Source organism: Petromyzon marinus, chromosome 49 (assembly GCF_048934315.1).
Source record: "Petromyzon marinus isolate PM22_M1 ecotype Great Lakes invasive population chromosome 49, UKy_Petmar_22M1.pri1.0, whole genome shotgun sequence".
NCBI lineage: Eukaryota > Metazoa > Chordata > Hyperoartia > Petromyzontiformes > Petromyzontidae > Petromyzon > Petromyzon marinus.
In genome coordinates, this window is record NC_133715.1 from 6018586 (window position 1) to 6042821 (window position 24236).

The following is a 24236-nucleotide window of genomic DNA, read 5'->3' on the forward strand; positions in this document are numbered from 1 at the left end:
GAGGAGGGGGGGTCTGACTTTTTGTGACGCCGTGTGACGAGGGGGGGGGGTCAAAAAATCGTCCTAAATCCCGTGAGGTCATTTATGGACGGCCCCTTTTTTATTTTACCAGGTAAAGCCCACAACTGAGCTATGTAGGTTTATTTTTTTCAAAAACGACCTGGCCACAAATGATCGCTCAACGAAGTGGCTTAACATGTGAACATTTATAGCAGCCAAGTACTCAACATCCAGTCACGAGACATCGAAATTCATGGCAAACAAGACGTGGTGCTCAGAGTGGCTCTGAAGATCGCTGCGGTCGGTAGAACCCGATGACAACGGTAAGAGAACCACGGCCTCCGTATATGTGACCCGTGCTCGCAGTGCCTCGATCTTTCCTGACCGTGACCATCATCGAGGACACAAAGGGGTGGTGGTCATCAAAAAATGATGAAATAAAAGTGTTGGGTAGCGCTCCTGAGTTGTTTTGCTTCGTTCCACTGCGTGATCTTTTTTCTCAACTGCAACTCGACTCGCTCTCCCAACACCGACCACGAGGGGGTGACGAGGTTCCAAAGCGGCATCTGTTTTCATCTGTACGGCTGCCAGCGCAACAGGCACGCCAACGAACCTGTAATGTCGACGTGCTGGCATCACGATTGGTCCTCAATACGGACCTCCCCCTCTTCAAGATCCCTTGGGAAACGTGGCTCTCGCAATTGGCAACATAACACACTTGTTACACATACAAAAAAACGAGTTTATTACAAAAAAACAGCAGCAGCCATGCTTTTAAGACGTTAACAACAAAGTGCGCCTTGACGGTGTTGACGCAGCCGTAACCTCGAGCCGCTCCGCGCGTAGAAAACTAGAGACGACTTTCAGAAGAATAAATAACCGGAGCGAAGTTGGGCCCCACACACTGTCTCGGCAAACCCAGCCCGAGGCTCGACGCAGTCCGGTACATTTTTGGTGACGCTAGGCTTAAACAAAGTAGAAGAGCTGGCTCAATACTTTAAATAACGATAAACCAATACGAGCTGAAGTTGAATAAAAACTGCTACCGAAAAATCATTGTAAGTCCTCTTCCCGAAAGGGAATGTCAGCCGGTTTAGTGCATCCTGGTCTAACTAAACCGTCCTGGCCAAACCAAGTCGACGCGTAGGTTTATGAAACCACAAGTGCTGTGGTGACTCGTGAGCCACCTGGAGGTGGCGGCTCACTTGAACGGTTCTACTCAAAACGGGGCGAAAACTTTTAATCTTTCTATAGGTTTTGGTCACTTCGGTGTGGCTCAACCGATTTACTTTCGCAGGCTCAAGGGGCTACAATCTCGTATGAACGCTGCACGTGGAAATAACAGTAATGAAAGAAAACACGCACAGGCATTAAATGCGAGTCTTGCCACTGTAGTGCTTTACCCTGAACCAGGGCCGCACGGAGGTTCCTGTTGGTCCCGTGGGGCCCACTGCCATAAACCCTGAAACGGACGAGGCCGGCGCTGCCGCCCTCCGAGCAGCCGGCTCGATCACGAACCCGGCCGGCGGCACCACCGCCCATCGTGAACCGCGCACCGTGCCAGGAGCGGTGAGGCTGCTTCGGGGAAACCCCCGAACAAGGGCCCCAACAAAAGGGGAGGGGGACCCCATCAGAGACCCTGCATACAAAAATATACACCACGTAAATAATCTCGGTTTCACTGCCACACAGCGAACTTTTCTTGAGTTGTGGGGGGGGGGGGGGAGGCTATGCAGCGCCCCGAACGTGTGGATGGAAAAGGTCACTTGGAGGGATCTCGGAAGTTGTTCTGCGATGTCCTCTTCTGAAAAGGCGTTTGCTGCTGCAGGACACGAGGCGATGGACTGCTTTCTGTGCGAGTTCCTCAAGGATGCTACGTCTCGTGACACCACGAGCCCGACAGCTCACGGAGGACGCGAACGTTCGCCGAAAACAAACAACGCTGTCATGATCGCGACGCGGTGCTTCTCGAGATCCACTCGTCTCCGCCGGACGCGGCGACCCCGAGTGTCCTGGTTCTCTCCAAGTTTCCATTGTTGAAAACAAAATGGAAATAAAAGAACACGATGGGCGTACGCGCACACACACGTGCGCGCGTACATAGAGTCCACGTATGCATGCGCGTGCGCATGCGTCCTTATCAAGAAAATGTGCACCCGCGGGACACGGAGAGCGCCGGCGTCGTCGTTACAGACTCACGTCCAGCACCCCGAAGAACCGCTCCTCACTCGTCACCGAACTCAGGCTCTGGTCGCTGAAGTCCCGGGCCAGCTCGGAGGTGAAGTCTCCCGTGAGGGCCCGAGCTAACGGCCTGTGGCCCCCCGCTCCCCCCGCGTGACCCCCCGTGGCACACCGCGCCCCGGTATCAGGTGGCGGCGGCGGAGCGCCGTCACACAGGAAGGTGCTCTGCAGGCGCCGCTCCAGCTCACGCATGAAGCTGGACGAGTCCAGCGCCGGGCTGGCGGGGGCGGCACCGTCATGGCCACCCCGACACCGCGTCGGCGACTGTCGCCCGTCGCCGGGTGACAGTCGCCTGTCGCCAACTCCACCTCCCTCTCTTACTCCACCTCCTCCGTCTCCTCCTCCTCTGTCTCCTCCGTCTCTGGACGTATTTTCTCCGGGGTTGTCCGTGGGGTAATCCCGCTGCCACGTCCGCGGAGGACGGTGCTCCCAGCCACGCCCGTCCGTGTCCCTGGATCTGCGTGGATTGTCCCCGCTGTCCCGTGTCCCCGGGGCCAAGCCCGAAGCGCCGGCCGGCTGAGACGGGCGAGAGGCCCGGGGTGACTCGGGGTGGCCGGCGTCCGGGTCCGACGCGCAGCTCCGCGATGACTCTGCGGAAACAACCGGCGTCAGGGGTTGCCGTGCGTGCCTGTAGGGCTCGGGGATAGGGGTTCAGGGATATGGGTTTTGGGTTTGGGTTGTAGGATCGGGGCGGCCCCCGTGCAAGCCCTACCCTGCTTGTGCAGCGCCGCCCGGCCCCCCCTCAGCGCTGCGAGGCGTTGACCCCCGTAGGGGACGTACTCCCCGTGACACCCGTGGGGGGCCCCGTGACCCCCCCAGCGTGACCCGTGGGCCCCCCGGGCCCCGGCCTTGAGAAGCTGCTCGACCATCCGCACGACGCGCAGCTTCCGCTCCAGAGAGCTGCGCGCACGCGTACAGGCACATGCACACACGTACAGGCGCACGCATACAGATGCACGCGCACACATACGTGTGCACGTAGCGACGCACACGTATACACATCGCAAACACATGTAGAGACGCACATATGCACGTCACGAATCACACGTGCATGGACACACGTATTGTGCACGCTCACGCACGGACGCACACATTCTGATGATGCACATGTCAGTGCATTGACGCAGATACGTACGCGCTCATACACACGCGCTTACGGTGTGCGGTGGTGCAGTGTGGGGTGACGTGGCGTGGTGTGGCGCTGTGCGGCGCGGTGCGGCGTGGGGTGGCGTGGAGTGGCACGGTGTGGCGGGGGGTGGCGTGGTGTTGGCGTGCGGTGCCCGCACTCACGGGCTGCACACATGGAACGCTGCCTCGGGGCGGCCCTCCGTCTCGGAGCGCACGTGGATCACCTCCCAGATGCAGCTGATGCCATCGTCTGGGAGGGAGCAGGGGGGTGGGGGGGAAGCAGAGGGGGGAGGAGGACGGTAAAGGTAGGGAGCAGGGAGAATGAGGTAGCCACCGAGTCCAGGGTTACATTCGAGGTAGGTCGACGACCTGAAAAATATTCCCACACCCGGCACACCGCTCGCCGTTGGCGCTGTGGCTACCACGAGGCCTGGATAATATCCGGCCGATGGATCGTTCCGCCGCGTCTCGCCGGGCGGTCGGTGCGTGTCGTCTGCGTGCCGCGCGTACCCTGCGTGGTGCTGCCCGCCCGCAGCTGCAGCGCCGTCGCGGGGACCATGTGGGCGAAGCGGAGCGCGTCCTCGGGGCCCGTGCAGCGCGGACTCCGGGGGGGGCCGCCCTGCGCCGCATGGCACGCACGGTCAGGCACGCACACGGTCAGCCGCAGCCCTCGCTCGCTCGCTGTTCTCCCTCGGGCGGGCCGGGCCCCCGGGGGCATCAGGACATTTGCCGGACGCAGCAACTGCCAAGCCGGGTGAGTCTCTGTGTCTCCATGTGGATCTCTGTGAGAGCCTTTAGGTCTCTGTGTGCGTCTATAGGTCTCTGTGTGACTGTATGGGTCTCTATGCGAGTCTGTAGGTCTCTGTGTGAGTTATGGTGAGGATGCGTCACCTTCTTGCGAGGCTTCGTCTGATCCTTGCAGAGGAGGACGAGTGCCGGGCGGAACACTGAGAGATGGAGTAGGGACAGAGGACAAACAATGATAAAGATCCCCTGTATAGCCTTTAACAGACTGTTGGGGCAAGTGCTGTTAGGCCGGCACGGCACTCAAGGGGGTGGGTCACCAGCACCTCACCCGGTCGCCTTTGTCTTCCGAGTGGCGATGCTTACACACCCCACCAGGTACTCATTTTAGGCCGAGTCCACCTAGGCGAGGCACTGCCACACAAAGACATATCTCCCACGCCGGCACGGCGCACGAGGATCAGGGGTGAAGGTCAATTGGGGTCGCCACCTCCCCCAATGAGCGGCCCGGAGAGATTCCCGTGGCCACGCGAGGCCTCTCGGGGCGCTGTGGCTGTGAGGGAGCTCTTCACTGCCAGGCCGGCAGCGACCCTCTGCACTAATCAACTCCCGCCAGCTGTCACAGCGACGCCAATTCCTGGACAGGTGAGCGAGCGGGTGGGGGAGCGAGCGGGTGGGTGAGCGAGCGGGTGGGTGAACGAGCGGGTGGGTAAGCGAGCGGGTGGGGGAGTGAGCGAGTGGGTGAGCGAGCGGGTGGGGGAGCGAGCAGGTGGGTGAGCGAGCGGGTGGGGGAGTGAGCGAGTGGGGGAGTGAGCGGGTGGGGGAGCGAGCGGGTGGGGGAATGAGCGAGTGGGGGAGTGAGTGGGTGGGGGAGCGAGCGGGTGGGTGAGCGAGCGGGTGGGGGAGTGAGCGAGTGGGTGAGCGAGCGGGTGGGGGAGCGAGCGGGTGGGTGAGCGAGCAGGTGGGGGAGTGAGCGAGTGGGGGAGTGAGTGGGGGAGTGAGCGAGTGGGTGAGCGAGCGGGTGGGGGAGCGAGCGGGTGGGTGAGCGAGCGGGTGGGGGAGTGAGCGGGTGGGTGGGTGGGTGCGTTAGCGGGTCAGTAAGCGAGCGAGTGAGTGGGCGATCGCTGCGGATCTCACCGAGCAGGGTGAGTTGAGGCTCCCTCCAGTGTCGCCCGAGGTGAGCAGGGGGGTTCAGCCAGGTGACCGAGTCGTGGCCGATGAGTTCCGCCATGGACAGCTCGCTCACCTGCATGAGACGGTGTGATGCGTGCGGTTGGACGCGTGCGGCCCGACGGATGCAGTACCATGCGTGCGGTGCGACGAGTGGGATTGGACGCGTGAGGCTGGATGCGTGCGGTGCGACGGGTGCGTTGTGACGCTCGCCTCTCGGCAGGGGCCGGGCTGCTGGGCGAGGAGGCCGTCGAACGCGGCTCCGAACTCGTCGTACAGCTTCTGCATCTCGTTGATGTGGCGCGCGACGCCGTTCATGGCGCGCATCGCCTCTGAGCGGCGCACGCAGGCACACGCGCACACACACGCGCACACACACACACGCATGCACACGCGCGTGCGCACACACGCAAACACACACACGCGCACATGCACGCATGCACACAGAGCTTCTGTTAGGACAGGAATCGCATCGTCGGGAATCGTATCGGTGGTGCGCAGCGGTGCGGCCAATCGGTGGGGGTGCCTGACCGCGTGGCCCCTGCGGCCCCTCCCCCTCCTCACCGGTGAGGTGGTGGCGCTCGTGCGAGTGGGGGGCGGCGAGGGCGGCGAGCTGGCGCAGCAGCAGCGGGTACTTGAGCACGCGCTGCACCGGCTTGATGAGCAGCGACTCGAGCGAGGAGGCGTGCTGGCGCCCCGGGTTGCGCTCCTCCAGGAACGCGCGGAACGCCTCCTCCGTGCGCGCTGCCACCGCCGCCCACCGTCACACCCGGGAAGACGACATCCAGTAATGCGCCTCTCGGTGTCGCGGCCGTGCGGCTACGGGTGCCAACCCACTCGAGGCTACGCGGCGGCACGCAAAGGTTTAGTCCCCGTGTGAATCTGTGCGTGCGAACGTGAACTTCTTTGGCACCGTACGTCCCCGACTAAACACAAAACACGCAGTTCTAAAGAAATTCGTTTTCTATTCTAGATTTAAAAGTGAATAGCTCCCAGTGGCTTCCTAACATCATTCCAGACGGCCACAGAAGTGGATGTGAAAGTGCGCGCGAAGCGGCGACCGTCTCTGGGTCTCTATAGGAGTCTATGATATCTCTGTGCGAGCCTATGGCAGTCTACGTGCGGCCAGCTTTTCATCTACACGGCCCGTTCCGGGTCGGCGATCCGGAAACCCAATTCTACGCCCGGCACACCGCGTCCAGTATACACCTGCATGCCGCCCGCCACGGCCAAGCCACGTTTCGTTTCGCCCCGCACCCGCGGCCGGCGCCCTCGGACCACGAATCGAGCGGCGACATCGCGAGTCCGCGGCCGAGGCCCCGCGGGGAAACCCCGCCGGGGCTCCGGCTGCGACAGCCAACCGGGCGGCCAGGTCCGTCGATCGGCCGCTAAGCGGCGGGCGCAGCGGAAGCTCACCCTTGGCGAGGATGCGCTGCGCCCGCGAGTGGCTGGCGCAGAAGGCGCTGTAGAGCTTGAAGTGTTCCGCGTAGTAGAGGAACGTCCCCCCCAGGGAGAACAGCGCTCGCTGCTCACGTGGGGGGGGGGAGGGAGGGCGGGAGGGGGGCCGGGGGTGGGGGCGGCACAGTGGCGGGGGGGATACGGGGATGAGATGAGACACGCGGGGACGCGTGGGGATAAACGGGTGACAAGGGGATGTGTGGGATACGTGCACGGAGAGGCGTAGGAATGCACGGGGGAGTTCCCAGGGTGACAGAGAAACGCACGGAGGACAACCGGTGGGTACGAGGAGACGCACAGAGGCACACAGACGCAGGGCCAAGCAGGGAGACACGCGCAGAGGCCCAGCGCCATCACGCCGCGTGCCGGTCGAGCGGAAGAGGCTCGCACGACGAACCGTTTGGCCAGATCATTGCGTGGGCCCCGAACCAACAAAAATCGACTCCGGACCCCGGCGTCACGGCGCGATCGTCACTCACCCGGAGTCGAACCGGGCAGTGAGGCTCGTGAGGAGCGGGGTGGTCAGCAGCGTCGCTCGCCAGCCCGCCCAGCGCCGCCCCCTCCTCCAGCGCGCGCACGAACACTCGCTGGAACGACTCCATCTCGCGCAGACGGCCAAAGAGGGAGCTCAGCTGCCCGAGGGTGCGGGAAGACACAGGGACATGGGAAGACAGAGTTAGGGAGATGCAGAGACTTGGGAGACCCAGGGACAAGAGAAGACAAGGGGAGACCGAGGGACAAGGGGAGACCGAGGCACAAGGAGAAACACGGAGAAGGGTACACGGGAGGCAGTGTGAATGTCGGCGTTCTGGCACCACGGTGCTCTCGGTAGCCAGGAGTCCACCGCGGGCTCTGCTAGGGGTGCCGATCCGCGTCGCTCACCTCCTCGGGAGTGAGGAAAGGCTGCGTCTGGAGCGGCTCCAGGTACTGATCCATCAGCAGCTTCAGGTCCTGATTCAGGCACAGGCACAGAGCCGGCGTCTCCTTCAGCCACAGCCACAGAGCCGGAGTCTCCCCCGCGTGCCCCACCCCCCCCCCCCCCCCCCCACGAGCCAGTCCACGCTCGACGCGTTCATCAGCGGTCTGCAACCAGCGACGTTTTGGGAAATGGGCCTTCTGCACCGCACCGCCCCGCCGGCCATTAAGTGATCCGGTTAATAACCTGGTTATCTTATGGACAATCTGGATGTCTAATTGGTAATCTCGTGTGTATTCTGTTAATCATCGTAGTCTGGTTATAATCGGGAAAGTTGGTTGTAATCTTGTTGTAATCTGGTAAGTAATCTGGTTGCATTCTGGTCGTCATCTAATTAGTATTCTGGTTGTAATCCTCACCCGTCCGTACGTGCGCTCCGTCTCCAGCAGCTCCACGATGACCTTGCGTAATTTCTCGGTCTCTGAAAGCTGTCGGGGCAGGGGCAGGTCGTGACCCCGGTTGGGGTCAGGGTCAGAGTCGCCGTCGGGCGATCCGAGGTCACAAGCGTCCAGCGCCTGCAACGAGAGCCGCAGAGATGACACGATGCGGAAATTCGCACATCGGTGTCCAAACCACTCGGCCCCTCGATTGGCGAGTCATGGAGGTCACCTGACCTCCTCACTGTACCTTCTAACCACCGCCACCACCGCCCCCACCACCACCGCCACCACCACCACCACCGCCACTGCCACCACCACCACCATCCCCCTTACCACCACCATCACCGCCATCACCATCATCGCCACCACCACCATCGCTGCCGCCACCACCATCGCCACTGTCACCACCACCAGCACCACCTCCCGCAACAGGGTCCCGAGTAATCGACCAAAATAGACGTGCCGAGTCACGCCGTTGTTTGGCCAACCAATCGTCCCGGCTCTCCTCGGTAGAGAAGAGCCAGAATCGTGGGGGGGGGGGGGGGCGGGGGTGGAGGGGGAGGGGCGCGCAAACCAAAATGGTGCCAAGTCTGCGTGCCAAGCCCGAGTGCCAAGTCGACCGCGGCCACACACGGGGCTCCTCCGCCTGCCTGATCCAAGGCAATCTGGCTCGCCGGGTCGCCGTCAAGATGAGAGCTGCATTTGTCAAGAAGGGAAGAAGTGGAGGCGAAGGGATGTTGGCGATGAAGGGGGGGGCGGGTCCGATCTTGTGGCAGCCCCCTCCGCCATCCCCCCCTCTCCGCCCCTGCCCCCCCCCCACTCCCCAGTTCCCACTCCGGCTACCGCCAACGTCGTAGCGCCGATCCCAGCCCCTCGTTCCGGCCTGCGCCGACCCCAACACCTGCTCGAGCGCCGGCGGCTCACCCTAATGAGACGAGCTCGCCAACGCCACCTCGGAGCCGCTAAGACTCTGCCAATCTTGCCCCCCCCCCCCTCCTCCCGTGGGGGCAGCCAAGGAGGGCGGTGGGGTGGGGGAGGAAAGGCGGGGGTGGGGGGGGGGGTGCAGGAGACCTCTGCGCCAGCAGCAGCCACCGCTGGCGCTCGTTAGCGGAGGAGAGAAAGCGGCGCCGGCGCCATCTGGCACGCGGGGGAGGGGGGTGGCGTCGCTCCCGCGCCGTCCACCGCTCGGCGGTAGGGCCTCCTGCTCGCCACCGGGCAGAGCTGGCAGTGGCATTTCCTCATTCCTATGGCGGGGTCGAGTCTCTCCGTAGGACAACCGCTGTTGACTTATTGTATCCACCCCAGAGGGAGAAATTGTGGGCCAAGTCAATCCCCAGACAGCCAGTGTGACCTTTCTATTGCCGCGAGCCGCCCGCTCCACCGCTAAATTGCCACCTGGGCATCTCGTTAACCTCGTTAATGAGCCGAGGAAGAGGCACTAGAGTCTGGGTATTTCCACCTCGACCAAGACACCCGGCCAGCGTGGAAGAGTCGACCGAACGCACCCTCTAAGAGGCCATCCCGCGAACAGTGGCGGGAGCGGCGCAGTTGCGGGGCCGCGCCTCTGCCATTTGACCCCGCACCACCAAACCGCGACGCCCCTCGCGACTTACCGGCACGACCCGCCGCGCGTCCCCGTCGGCGCGAGCGGCCGCCGGGGCTCGGCCGGGGCCCCCTTGGCCCCGACGCCGCGCCCTGGCCAGCAGCCAGAGCAGGAGGCCCGGGCGGCCGTCGCAGAGCCATGCGAGGTTGGCCCAGAGGGCGAGCAGGACTCCCGCGAAGCAGGGCCTCCGGGACCCCCCCTGGCGGCCGCCCCGGGGGGAGCCCCGGCCCGACCCTCCCTGCCGGCGCGTCGTCGCGGCCGCTCCGTGCCGCACGAGTCGCCCGCCACTTGCGTGCGGTGCAGCGGTGGATGCTGTCTAGGGCCCGGGCCGAGTCTTAACGAGCGCGGCGGCTCTCTAATTGCACGAATGGCCTCCAGTGAGGCGCTAATCCCGGATCACAGGAACGGGGGGGGGGGGGGGATCGGGGAGGACCCACGAGCGCATCACCACCCCCACCCCCCCCCCCCCCCGTTAATCGCCGTGGCGATAATCTCAACAGTGCAGGCGTCGCCCTCGAATACGGGATGGACTGAACTTGGCACGAGGACCCGGGGTACAGGGGACGCAGGGACACGGGGGTATCGCGACATGGAGACATGGGGACAAAGGGAAATAGAGGCGTAGGGACGTGGAGGATATGGAGGCACAGCAGGGACACATGGGCAAGGGGATGAGGGGGAAAGGGGGAACATCCACACACCGGAGGTGGGGCCCCCACATCGTCCTGTGGCTTCGTCATTGCCTGGGCCTCTGGAACAAGCTCCACCTCCTCCACGCCCTCCACCTCCTCCACGCCCTCGTGTCCTCCATCAGGAAACCCTGCACCAGTCGGCACACCCATCACCACCCCACCACCACCATCATAATTACCAACATCATCACACATCGTCTCAAATGCCTCCATTATCATCACCACCGATAACCTCATCACCATCGCCATCTACACCTTTCATCACCCATCGTCATCCAAATCTGTAAACGACGGCAACACAGAAACACACTGGAAATTAATAGATTAAACGAACAGATGTAAATTATATATAATGTACATATTTGATGAATAGACCCAACGAATATCATCAATGAATATATTCAATAAGATTGAATGAATGGATTCAACGTATAGATGTAACAAATTATTCAATGAATAGACGTGATGAATAGATGTAACAGATGTATTCGCTGGGTAGATGTAACAAATTAAGGACAAAACGGCCATATGTTCAGTTCCATTGAGGATGGTCGTTTGGACAAGGCTGAGCATTTTCAACGTGCGATGCTGCGCGCCCCCCGCCCTCCGCGTGCTGTGCTCAGGCTCCTCGCCATCGTCACCCACGTGGCCATCGTCAGTCATTGTGAACGCCGGGGGTGAATGACTCGTTACTGACCCCTGGTGAGCGATCAAGGCACGCACGTGTGTGTAGAAATACACACACACACGTGTGTGTGTACATGCACACGCGTGTGTGCATGTGTGTGCATGTACACACACATGTGTGTGCATGTACACACACGTGTGAGGGGGGTGGGGGGGATCTTTGTGTGGTAGTGTAGCAGTTAGCGCTACGCTGCGCTACGAATCTGGCGACCCGAGTTTCTATTCCCGCTCACGGCCAACACCTGGTGACGATTATCTGAACCGGTCCTGGGCCTCCCCTAGGTCGACTCAGCCTCAAATGAGTACCTGGCGCGGTGTGTAAACATCGCCACTGGGGAGATAAAGGCGGCCGGGCGTGGTGCTGGACACCCACCCCCTCGTGTGCCATGCCTGCCTTCATAGGTGCTCGCTAACAGCCCTTGCCCCAACAGTCTGTTAAGGTTATACGGGGGTTCTTTTTTGTGTGCGTGTGTCTTTATATGTGCAAGTACACACGCGTGTGTGTGTGTGCATGTAAACACACACACACACGTGTGTGTGTGAGCAACCAATATCAGTGACGGAGAATATGTGAACCGGTGCTGGGCCTCCCCGACGTCGACTCAGCCTCAAATGAGCACCTGGTGCGATTTGTAAACATAAGCACCGGGAAGACAAAGGCGGCCGGGGGTGGTGCTAGCCACTTACCCCCTCGTGTGCCATGCCAGCCGTCATAGTTGCTCACTAACAGCAATTGCCCCAAACGGTCTGTTAAGGCTATGCAGGGGATCTTTGTGTGTGTGTTAAGATGTAGTTCATGTTTACTGGCTGTCATCAGCTGAGTGAGTGTTCATGGGTAAGTGTTCTACTGTACATCTGTGCTTCATGGGACCCCTCCAGGATAAAACAAAGAATCCGATTCTGGGCAGCTCATGGTCTCTTGCGGCTCACCGGCTCGCTGAGGATCTCCAAGAAGGGCGAAGCCGCTGTCGGGGACAGGGGCGGCAGCTCCCAGGTCCGCGGACGCACTCCCTCCCGCGGCCTGGCGCGCCGGGCACAAGAGAGACGCGTCACCCAACACGACCGCTGTGCACGCGCGGAGCGGGCCGCCGGGAGCTCCCTGTGTGCGTGTGTGGGGGAAGCCTCGCCGACCCTCAAGACTCATCGCGAGGAGGGTGCTGCCACCGCACACTGGGGGATGTCTAGGCCGTGAAGGCCGTGAGTGACGAGCGCTTCGGCTTCGCGCTGGAGGAGGAGAACCGGGGAAAACCCAGCCGTGTACGCGAGGGGGTGGACGCTCATAGCGCCGCACAGATGGATTTAAGAATGCGCAAGGGCACCGCTGTCTCCTGTACCGCCGTGCAACTCAAGTGCTCTGGCCATCATCATCGTCGGCCACGGACAATCCACTGCTGGATGAAGGCCTCCTCCCCGAAGCCACCGACGCTTCTCACGATCCCGCTACGTTAACGATCCGCCCCGGAACACCTGCACCGCACGGGGCCGCTATCACCGCCGCTCTGTCTGCTGAGCGGCGGGCGTGCTCCCGTGCAAGCGCCGAACCGCCGCTGAGCTCGCGCGCTCAGTCCCTGACCTCGGCGGGCGAGAGTCGGGCGCGCTCGGGGCCCAGCAGGGCCGAGATGAGGCCGCGGCGCCGCGAGTCGCCGCGGGGGAGAGAGAGCGAGCGTTCGCGCACCGAGAAGTCGTCCCGAGCACACACCTGGTGGACACACGGAGACACGGAGACACGGCAGCGCAGTGAGAGACGGAGACATGGAGACAAGGAGACACGGAGACACGGGTGGTTGGTAGTTCGGACAGCTGGGCTCACGGTGGCGTGCAGGGAGGAGGCGGTGAAGGCTCCGAGGCGCGCCAGGCCGGCCTTGGTGAGCCGGCTGGCCACCGAGAGGAGCCCCTTGGGGTTGGGGGGCTCCCCGCCGCGCAGGCTCGCCGCGTAGCAGCGGTAGCGGAAGAGACGCACGTGGACGCTCTCCACGTTCAGCTCCCACTGGCGGATCTGGGGGACGCGGGGGTAGGGGGGCAGGAGGGTGGGGGGTTGAATGTCGAGTCAAGCGTGCCGAGTCACGCCGGCTTCTCGAGTGCAAGGGAAGTGATGTAATGATGATGATATGATGATGATGTAATGATGTGATGACGACTTAATGTTGGTTTGATAGAAAGAAGCATCGCCGTTCCTAGCCGCCCCCCTCCCAACACACAGGCGGCTGCGTCGCCGCAATGGGCCCTGTCTGACTTGCCCTCACTCATCTTAGTAGCCCCCCACCTAGCACCCGCCCCCCCCCCCACCTGGCACCCGCCCCCCCCCCCCCACCTGGCACCCGCCCCCCCCCCCCCACCAGGCACCCACCCCCCCCCCCCCACCAGGCACCCACCCCCCCCACCTGCTCGGCGATGGCGCGCCGGCTGCGTGCGTCGGTGGTGGCGGCCGCCTGCAGCTCGGCCATCTTGTGCATCTTGGCGTCCAGGTCGGCGCGCTCGGCCAGACGCCGCACCGCCACCTCCAGCTGCGGCACCACGCCCCCCGGGCCCCCGGCCCCCCGGCGGGGCCGGCCACACCGGCCCCCCTCCCCAACGGCCGCCGTGCCCCCCCACCACCCGCGCACCTCGCGGGCCGCGCAGGCTGAGTGCACGGCCGTCACCCAGTTCTCCAGCTCCGATTGGCTGCCGGCCTGCGCCCCCCGCCGCAACAAAGACAAAGGTCCCCCGTGTAGGCTTGACAGACCGTCGGGGCAAGTGCTGTTAATGAGCAGCACCTGCGAAGGACGGCACGGCGCACGGCGGGATGGGTGGCCGGCACCACCACTGCCCGGCCGCCTTTGTCTCCCCAGTGGCGATGTTTACGCACAGCACCGGGTACTCGTTTGCGGCTGAGTCGACCTAGCGGAGGCCCAGGGCCGGTTCAGATTGTATAATCGTCACTGGCGTAGGCCGTGAGCGGGAATCGGACTCGGGCCACCGGTTTTGTAATGTGGCGCGCTAACCGCTACCACACTTCCGTTCCCCAACAGACACCCGCACACACACACAGACACACAAACACAGACAGACACGCACACACACAGACACACACACACGCGCACAGACACAGACATGCGCACACATACAGACACACGCACACACACACAGACGCACGCATACACACACAGGCACGTGTCAGTGGCGGATCCAAGTGGGGGGGGCCGCGTCCCCCCGGTGCCCCCCCCCCCGGCGCCCACCTGGAACAGGAAGGCCTCCCCCAGGCTGTTGCTGAGGCAGAAGACGTGCTCGCGGCGCGGGTGCTCGGGCACGGCCTGCACCAGGGCCCCCAGGGCCGACACGGCCTCCTGCACCTCGTCCCCTCCGGGGGGGCCCCCCTCGCACGCCCCCCCCACCTCGCAGGGACCCCCCTCGCCGGGGTAGGTGGCGGCACCCCCCCCGACTGAATCGTAGAGCAGCAGCGTGCAGCCTGCAGCGAGAGACGCACGCACAGGCACGCACACACGGGTGACACACGGGGGAGAGAGAGAGACGCACGCACAGGCACGCACACACGGGTGACACACGGGGGAGAGAGAGAGACGCACGCACAGGCACGCACACACGGGTGACACACGGGGGAGAGAGAGAGACGCACGCACAGGCACGCACACACGGGTGACACACGGGGGAGAGAGAGAGACGCACGCACAGGCACGCACACACGGGTGACACACGGGGGAGAGAGAGAGACGCACGCACAGGCACGCACACACGGGTGACACACGGGGGAGAGAGAGAGACGCACGCACAGGCACGCACACACGGGTGACACACGGGGGAGAGAGAGAGACGCACGCACAGGCACGCACACACGGGTGACACACGGGGGAGAGAGAGAGACGCACGCACAGGCACGCACACACGGGTGACACACGGGGGAGAGAGAGAGACGCACGCACAGGCACGCACACACGGGTGACACACGGGGGAGAGAGAGAGACGCACGCACAGGCACGCACACACGGGTGACACACGGGGGAGAGAGAGAGACGCACGCACAGGCACGCACACACGGGTGACACACGGGGGAGAGAGAGAGACGCACGCACAGGCACGCACACACGGGTGACACACGGGGGAGAGAGAGAGACGCACGCACAGGCACGCACACACGGGTGACACACGGGGGAGAGAGAGAGACGCACGCACAGGCACGCACACACGGGTGACACACGGGGGAGAGAGAGAGACGCACGCACAGGCACGCACACACGGGTGACACACGGGGGAGAGGGCTCAAGAGAAGAACCCAGACCACCGCACCTCTGCGTAATCGTGGGGTGAGGGTATAGGGTGAGTGGCAGGGTGAGGGTGCAGGGTGAGTGGCTAAGTGAGTGTGCACGGTGAGTGGACGGGTGAGTGGCTGGGTGAGTGGCAGGGTGAGTGTGCAGGGTGAGTGGCTGGGTGAGTGGCAGGGTGCAGTGTGCAGGGTGAGTGGCAGGGTGAGTGGCAGGGTGAGGGTGCAGGGTGAGTGGCAGGGTGCAGGGTGAGTGGCAGGGTGAGTGGTCGGCTGAGTGGCAGGGTGCAGGGTGAGTGGCAGGGTAAGTGGCAGGGTGCAGGGTGAGTGGCAGGGTGAGTGGCAGGGGGCAGGGTGAGTGGCAGGGTGCAGGGTGAGTGGCAGGATGCAGGGTGAGTGGCAGGGTGAGTGGCAGGGTGCAGGGTGAGTGGCAGGGTGAGTGGTCGGCTGAGTGGCAGGGTGAGGGTATGGGGTGAGTGGCAGGGTGCAGGGTGAGTGGCAGGGTGCAGGGTGAGCGGCAGGGTGAGTGGCAGGGTGAGTGGCAGGGTTCAGGGTGAGTGGCAGGGTGAGTGGCAGGGTGCAGGGTGAGTGGCAGGGTGCAGGGTGAGCGGCAGGGTGAGTGGCAGGGTGAGTGGCAGGGTGAGTGGCAGGGTGCAGGGTGCGTGCTGGCGCTCACCCCTGAGCGCCGCCCAGCACCGGCGCCACTTCCTGCGTGGACTGAGCTGCACGCGGCGCGCCTTGCCGCGCACCAGCCAGCGCTTGGCCCACAGCCAGCCGGTGCGGCGCACAGCGGCGGCCTCGCGGGCCGCGCCGGCCGCCCCCTCGCTGCAACAAAGACAGCGATCGGCCGCGCCCCTTCCCCACCGTGGGACCGTTAACGCACCGGCGGGGCGAGCGCCGGCGATGGCCGGAGCGGTGCACGACGGGCGGTGGTGCGGCCGGAACAAACAAAAACCCACGCTTACCCCCCCTTGGCCGCCCGTGTCTCCCCAGCGCCGCACCGGCCACTCGCTGAAGGCCGAGTCGACCGGCAGAATGCGGTGCGACCCGCACACATCCTCAAAGCGAAGCAGCGTTTTGCTGCCTTGCGTGGGAGGCTCAGCGGAGTAAACGATAAACCATGGTGGTGGCTCAACTTGCACGAATACATTCGTTGTTACCATTGTTATCATTACACGTGCTGACCGAGGAAAACCTCGCTGAGCCCGAAGATTCTTTCTCAGGAGGGTCCTGCCGAGAATTCGCGGCTGGAGGAGGAGAGGCGAGGAGCGTCGCTCACCTGGCGAGGGAGCGCGAGGAGGAGCCGTCGCCCCTGTCCAGCTCCGCGCAGTCCCCCAGGGAGCCCCCGTGGGGTTCCAGGCCGATCCACGAGGGATCCAGGCGGGGACCCCCATCCCGCGGGGCCCCGGGAGATGACCCTTCGTCTCGCTCGCTCCGGCCGCACCTGCGGGAAGCGAGGCGGCGCGGCAGCGTCACTCGTGGAGCCGGACGGACGGACGATGTGGATGGCCGTGTCAAGATTTGTGGTGGACGACATCTGGAAACAATCGGTGACCTATGACCTTCGTCGGGGTCGCAGAGGAGGAGCGACGAAGAGCGGTATTTCTGCACAAAACGCAACCGGCACAGAAACATCGCCGTTGCTTTCATTGATCCCCCGCCCCGTGTCTCTCCGCGACTCCGGGCCTGACCCCCCCCCCCCCCCGCGGCTCACCTCGAACCGCAGCGGTAGCTGCCGCCGCCGCCGCTGCTGCTGCTCCCGCCGCTGCTGTCGCTGTCCACGGGGGGCCCCGCGTGGCCCAGCCCCTCCGCGCGGGCCCCCCCGCCGTCCCCGCGTCTCCTGCGCCGCCCGGCGCCGCCCGCCCCCCCCAGGGGGCCTCCAGGCTGGAGCGGTGCGAGGGCAGGTCGATGCCGCTGTCGCTGCCCTCCTGCCTGGCCCTGCCCTGGGCCGTGCCCTGTCAGGGTGGAAATGAACGTCGGTCTCCACCGGGCGAGCGAACGGTTGTTCTGGCTCGGGTTTGGGGTCAGGGGTTAGAGTTTTGGGGGGTCGGGGTCAGACTGGTACCTGGCAGGGCCCGAGCCTCCTCCTCGGCAGGCTGCCCGACAGGAACGCCGGGCGCTGCGTCTCCCTCGCCGCCCACGGCCGCTCCTCCTCGTCTCCCGCCGGCACCACCGCTGGCGTCGGGAGCGTCGCCAACTTCCTGAGCTTGCGGCACGGCAGCGTCTGGGACCAGCCGGCGCGGGGACCTCCCGGGATCCCGGGGGGCTCGTCGCAGCCCCCCGGGAAATCCGGCTCCGGCGCCAGCGGCGAGCGCCCGTCGGCTTCCCGCCCGTCCTCCGCCGCGGCCGCGACCTCGCGACCCCACGCCGGCGCCGGCTCGAAGGTCATGTCCTCCGGCGACGGCGGCCGCCCCTCCTCGCCGCGGTCGACGCGCAGCGACTTGGCCGCGCGGCTCGGCGGCGCCGCGCCGGCAGCGCCGCACGAGGGCTGCGACGCCGTCGTGTCCGTCGACTCCTGGCGGCAGCGCTTGCGGAACTCGACCGAGACGCCGCGCGCCAGCGACGCGGCCTTGATGACGACGTGCGAGCCGTCGGGCTCCTCCTCCATCTCCACGTCGGGCGTCCCTCCCGCCGGCGCCGGGCGGCCCCCCGCCGCGGCCCCCCCCGCGCCCCACGGCGCCGGCTTCTGCCTGCCGCTCCGGCGCCAGCGCCCCAGGGTCCAGTATCCGCCGCCGCTCGGGGTGGCGGCCGGGTGACCGGCGCTCTGCGAGCTCCACGTGGCCCAGGGTGGCGCGTGAGCGGGGCCGGCGGCGGCGGTAGCTGCGGCGGTGCGCTGGTGCTGCGGGAGATGCCGCGAGTGGCCCCGCGCATCGCCCGCCCGGCCCGAGGCCCGGAGCCGGTGCCCGGCGGCGCGGCCCTTGCCGGCGCCGCCACCGCCGGCGCCGTTGCTGCTTCCGCTGGCGCTGCCGTTGTCGTGGTTGTTGTTATTGTGGTTGTTGTTGTTGTGGTAGTGCTGGTCGTAGCGGCTCCCTGTGTTCCCCATGGCGACCTGAGGGCATAGAGTAAGCAGTGCACCACAGAGAGCGCTGGTACTGTGCCCAGTAGCCCAGGCAGGCAAATTTACACACGAGTACATGGATACTCACTCACTCGGTCGCTCACTCACTTGCTCAGTCGCTCACTCGGTCACTTGCTCGCTCACTCGGTCGCTCGCTCGCCCACTGGGTCACTCGCTCGCTCACTGGGTCGGTTGCTCGCTCGGTCACTCGCTCGGTCACTCGCTCGCTCATTCACTCACTTGCTCGGTCGCTCACTCGGTCCCTCGGCCACTCGCTCGCTCACTCGGTCACTGGGTCACTCGCTCACTCACTCACTTGCTCAGTCGCTCGCTCACTCACTCGGTCGCTCACTCACTTGCTCGGTCGCTCACTCGGTCACTCGCTCGCTCACTCGGTCACTCGCTCACTTGCTCGGTCGCTCGCTCAGTCGCTCGCACGCTCACTCACTTGCTCGGTCGCTTGCTCAGTCACTCACTCACTCACTTGCTATGTCACTCACTCGGTCACTCGCTCGCTCACTCGGTCGCTCGCTCACTCACTCACTTGCTCGGTCGCTCGCTCGCTCACTCACTCGCTCACTCACTTGCTAGGTCACTCACTGGGTCACTCACTCACTTGCTCACATATTGAGCCACTCACCCACCCACCCACTGACCCATCCACCCACTCACTTTCTCACCCACCTTCTCACCCGCTCACTCACCCACCCACTCACCTCGAGGAAGCCCAGCAGTCTGTCTGCGTCGGTCTCTGTGAGGAATCGGAGTCTCCACCCTTCCCCCCGCTCCCCCACCCACTCCACGCAGCTCCCACCCCTCCTCTCCACTCGTCCACACTCTACCGGGGGGGGCGGGGGGGTCACAGAGTCACGGAGTCACCGGTGGAGTGGTCCGTGCCGGGCCTGGGTGGCGCTTGAGATTGCCGAGTGACGGCGAGAAGCCCCTCGTGGGGGTGGGGGGGGGGTCAAGCGGTTCGTGGGGGACGCAAACCCCTAACCAGCCACTAGTTCTCGCCCTGCCATTAACCAGCCACTAGTTATAGCCCTGCCACTAACCAGCCACTAGTTCTAGCCCTGCCACTAACCAGCCACTAGTTCTAGCCCTGCCACTAACCAGCCACTAGTTCTAGCCCTGCCACTAACCAGCCACTAGTTCTAGCCCTGCCATTAACCAGCCACTAGTTCTAGCCCTGCCACTAACCAGCCACTAGTTCTAGCCCTGCCACTAACCAGCCACTAGTTCTAGCCCTGCCATTAACCAGCCACTAGTTCTAGCCCTGCCACTGACCACACACTTCAAACCCACCGCGCGAGCTTCCACCGAGAGCGGCCGGTCGCCCTCACCTGCCGCGTCCAGGCGCGAGTCCAGCACGTGGCGCCCCGAGTGGGCGCGGGCGGTGACGCGAATCCCTCGGGCGTGCGGGGTCACCCTGAGGGGGACCACGGGGCGCGAGACGGGGTCCGCAGCGGAGGTCGCCCCCGGGGTCCACGGCGCCTCCCCCCCCCGCACGACGCTCACCTCCGCCAGGAGCCTGCGACACGGAGGGGGACGCGGGGCAGGTGAGGGAGACGCGGAGGACATGGAGGGGGACGCGGGGCAGGTGAGGGAGACGTGGACACGGAGGAGACGCGAAGACACGGGGAGGTGAGGGCCACCACTTGTTCAGGGTGTCCCCCCACACACGTGATCAAAGAGGAAGAGGAGAAGGGGAGGCACCTTAACTCGTCCAGCTCCGCGGTCGTGGTGGTCTTCGCTGTTGATGATGAGGACGATGAGGATGATGAGGATGATGACGATGTGTGATTCATCGCCAAAGTTGTGATTACACCCCCCCCCCTCCCGACACTCGCACCAAAACGCACGTACACAACAACACACCACTCACACCACTCACACCACTCACACCACTCACACCACTCACACCACTCACACCACTCACACCACTCACACCACTCACACACACCGAAGACAAAGATCCCCTATATAGTCTTAACAGAATGTTGGGGCGAGTGCTGTTAGCGAGCACCTACGAAGCCCGGCACGGGCTTCGACCACCTTTGTTTCCCAGAGGCGATGTTTAAACACCGCACCAGGTACTCATTTGGGACTGAGTCGACCTAGGACCGGTTCAGATAATCGCCACTAATGTTGGCCGTGAGCGGGAATTGAACTCAGGTCGCCGGGTTCATAGCGCAGCGCGCTAACCGCTACACTACCGCTCCCCACACCACCAACGCACCCCCACCACTCACACACTCCTCACACCCACCACACACACCACTCGCACACACCACTCGCACACATTACACACACGCCGATGCCTTGTGTGAATGGCGCTAAATAAAACCCTCGTTATTTACTTACACACAGACATAGACACACCCCAAGACTCACACCAAAACACACAAACACACAATACGCGCAGTGGCCAAGATACACACACCAACACAAACATTCACGCCCAATACGCACACGTGAAATCACTCTTCACTATGGCCACGATGAATACAAAGACAATGATCAATCGTGTATCCTGCATAGACTGTCGAAGGCAAGTGCTGTTAGCGAGCACCTACATAAAGCCAGCTCGGCGCACGAGGGGGTGGGTAGCCAGCGCCACGCCCGACCGCCTTTGTCTCCCCAGTGGCGATGTTTACACACACTCGCCACTGATGTTGGCCGTAGTCGTTAATGGAACTCGATTGGCCGAGCTTCGTAGCGCAGTGCGCTAACCACTGTGCCACCGCTCCCTGTCAACAAACACACACACACATAGACCTACCTTTACTCGAGCACAGATCAAACGTACCCTAAACACACACACACACACAGCAACTCACCCCGAACAACATAGGCACACACAGAAAGACAAAGATACCCTGCAGAGACTTAACGCACTGTTCCGTTAGGGCAAGTGCTGTAAAGCAAGCACCTATTCAGGCCGCAACCGTACACAAGGGAACGATGTGGCCAGCACCACGCCCGATACACGCACCCCGCACTGCCCGCCTGTAACGGACTGAACGCGCACTGAAGACTGGGACGATTCGGGGAAGAAGTTAGGGTCGGGGTGTGGACGTGGGGGGGGGAGTAGGAGGAGGCACAGGGGAGGTCGTGAGTTACGCACTTAAGAAGAGGCGAGCACACACTTAGGGGGCAGTGGCGGGCGTGTTGAAGCAAGTCTCGCCGGCACCACTTCCTCCTGTGCACAGAGACAGGGCCGGCCACAACATTCAAAGGGAGACAGGGAATTAGCCACAACGTAGACACACACACACACACGCAGACAGATCGAGCCACACCGCTCTCAGATACGCACAGAGAGACGGCTACCCCACTGGCTTATACAAAACTAAGATTCCCCATCATCGCCTTAACAGACTGTTGGGGCGAGTGCTGTTAGCGAGCACCTATGAAGGCTGAGACGGTACACCAGGGGGTGGGTGTCCAGCACCACGCCCGGCCGCTTTTGTCTCCCCAGTGGCGATGTTTTTACACACCGCACCAGGTACCCATTTGAGGCTGATTCGACCTGGACGAGTTCATACATTCAACACTGTTGTTGGTCGTGAGAGGGAATTGAACTCGCGTTGGCAGATTTGTAGTGCAGCGTGCTAACCACTACGCCACCGCTCCACACACACACACCCCAACAGATACTTATTTGAGGTTGAGTCGACCTAGGGGAGGCCCAGGACCGATTCCCAACATTCCCGTCACTGATGTTGGGCCGTGAACGGGAATCGAACTCGGGTGGGCCAAGTTCGGTGCGCACCGCGGCACACACCGTAGACACATCGTGACTCCCGGCTCCCCGCACGACACTCGGACACGGCCACGCCATTCACCACCCCCCCCCCCCCTTCGCACTCGCACAGAGACAGAGGTCACCCCCCCCCCCCCCACAGCGTTAATGGACTGTCGGAGCAAGCGCTGCTATCGAGGGCTTGTTAGGTGCCGACGCGCGTTGCGCCAGGAGGTGGGTGTGCCCTGATAAACCACTCCCAGCCGCCTTTGTCTCCCCACTGCTGTCGGTGGATACACACTGAATCAGGTACCCATTTAAGGCTGAGTCGACCTAGGGGAGGCACGGGACCGGTTCACATATTCGTCACTGATGTTGGCTTTGATCGGGAATCAAACTCAGGTCGCCCGTGCGCACTCGCATCGTTGTCGATGATGAGGACGATGAGGATGATGAGGTTGATGGTGATGAGGAGGATGATGAGGTTAATGAGGATGATGAGGTTGATGATGATGATGCGCGATTCATCGCCAGAAGTTGTGATTACACCACCCCTCCCGACACTCGTACCAGAACGCACGTACACAACAACCCACCACTCACACCACTCACACATTACAAGACAAAGATCCCCGCCCCCCCGTGTAGCCTCCACATACTTTTGGGGCAAGTGCTGTTAGCGAGCACCTATGACGGCCGGTAACGGCACACGCCGGGTTCGTATCGCAGCGCGCTAACCGCTCCCCCACCGCTCCCCCACACACGCAGCCCCCCCCCCTCCCTCTTTACGACGAGCCCCCCGCCCCTCTTTACGATGAGCCCCCCCCCCTCTTTACGACGAGCCCCCCCCGCCGCGCTGCAAAGCCACCGCGCCTACGCAATCAGACACGTGACGTCAAGGGCCCACGCGTCCTTCGCTTCTGGTGATGGCTGCAACGCCCAGGGATCGTCCGAGGTGGTGGCCGATAAACCTCGCTACTCGCCGGCAACCAACGGAGCCCAGAGACACCGGGGCTGAGACACCGTGTGCGTTCGCATTGCTCGCGATATCAACAGCAGTAGCAGCAGCGGCATCGTCATCATCAGCAGTATCAGCAGCATAATTGTCAATCAGTTCGTGTGTGAAGGTGTTGGGCGGATTGCTTCACCGCATGATCTCGAGAGGTGACGGCGGCAGCTTGGAGGGGCATTCATCCAGCAGGGGATTTATCATGGTTGCTGATGATGGTGATGATCACTCCGGGTGTGATTGCAGGCGCAGTGCTGATGATTATAATCACTCCGGGTGTGATTGCAGGCGCAGTGCTGCTGCTGCTGATGATGATAACTCCGGGTGTGATTGCAGGCGCAGTGCTACTGATGATGATGATGATCACTCCGAGTGTGATTGCAGGCGCACTGCTGCTGATGATGATGATCACTCCGGGTGTGATTGCAGGAGCAGTGCTGCTGATGATGATGATGATGACGATCACTCCAGGTGTGATTGCAGGCGCAGTGCTGCTGATGATGATCACTCCGAGTGCGATTACAGGCGCAGTGTTGCTGATGATGATGATCACTCCAGGTGTGATTGCAGGCGCAGTGCTACTGATGATGATAATGACTCCGGGTGTGATTGCAGGCGCAGAAGTGCTGCTGATGATGGTGATCACTTCGGGTGTGATTGCAGGCGCACTGCTGCTGATGATGATGATCACTCCGGGTGTGATTGCAGGAGCAGTGCTGCTGATGATGATGATGACGATCACTCCAGGTGTGATTGCAGGCGCAGTGCTGCTGATGATGATCACTCCGAGTGTGATTACAGGCGCAGTGCTGCTGATGATGATGATCACTCCAGGTGTGATTGCAGGCGCAGTGCTACTGATGATGATGATCACTCCGGGTGTGATTGCAGGCGCAGTAGTCCTGCTGATGATGGTGATCACTTCGGGTGTGATTGCAGGCGCAGTGCTGCTGATGATGACGATCACTCCGGGTGTGATTGCAGGCGCAGTAGTCCTGCTGATGATGGTGATCACTTCGGGTGTGATTGCAGGCGCAGTGCTGCTGATGATGACGATCACTCCGGGTGTGATTGCAGGCGCAGTGCTGCT

The 24236-nt window shown here is 63.0% G+C and overlaps 1 protein-coding gene across 1 annotated transcript; it reads right to left on the reverse strand.

Annotated features, from left to right (window-relative positions):
• Positions 1-728: 728 nt before the first annotated feature.
• Positions 729-18318, reverse strand: LOC116952918 (rho guanine nucleotide exchange factor TIAM1-like). The gene is made up of 22 exons (XM_032972627.2): positions 17400-18318; positions 17049-17289; positions 16614-16778; positions 16011-16159; positions 14295-14524; positions 13461-13748; positions 12890-13075; positions 12653-12778; positions 12010-12100; positions 10402-10520; positions 8077-8232; positions 7624-7692; positions 7221-7373; positions 6700-6808; positions 5848-6027; positions 5497-5615; positions 5251-5359; positions 4261-4316; positions 3880-3988; positions 3532-3619; positions 2954-3141; positions 729-2831 (listed from the first exon to the last, which is right to left on the reverse strand). Exons 6-22 carry the CDS (start codon positions 13530-13532, stop codon positions 2188-2190), a joined length of 2574 nt encoding a protein of 857 aa, XP_032828518.2. The 5' UTR covers positions 13533-13748; positions 14295-14524; positions 16011-16159; positions 16614-16778; positions 17049-17289; positions 17400-18318; the 3' UTR covers positions 729-2187.
• Positions 18319-24236: the final 5918 nt, after the last annotated feature.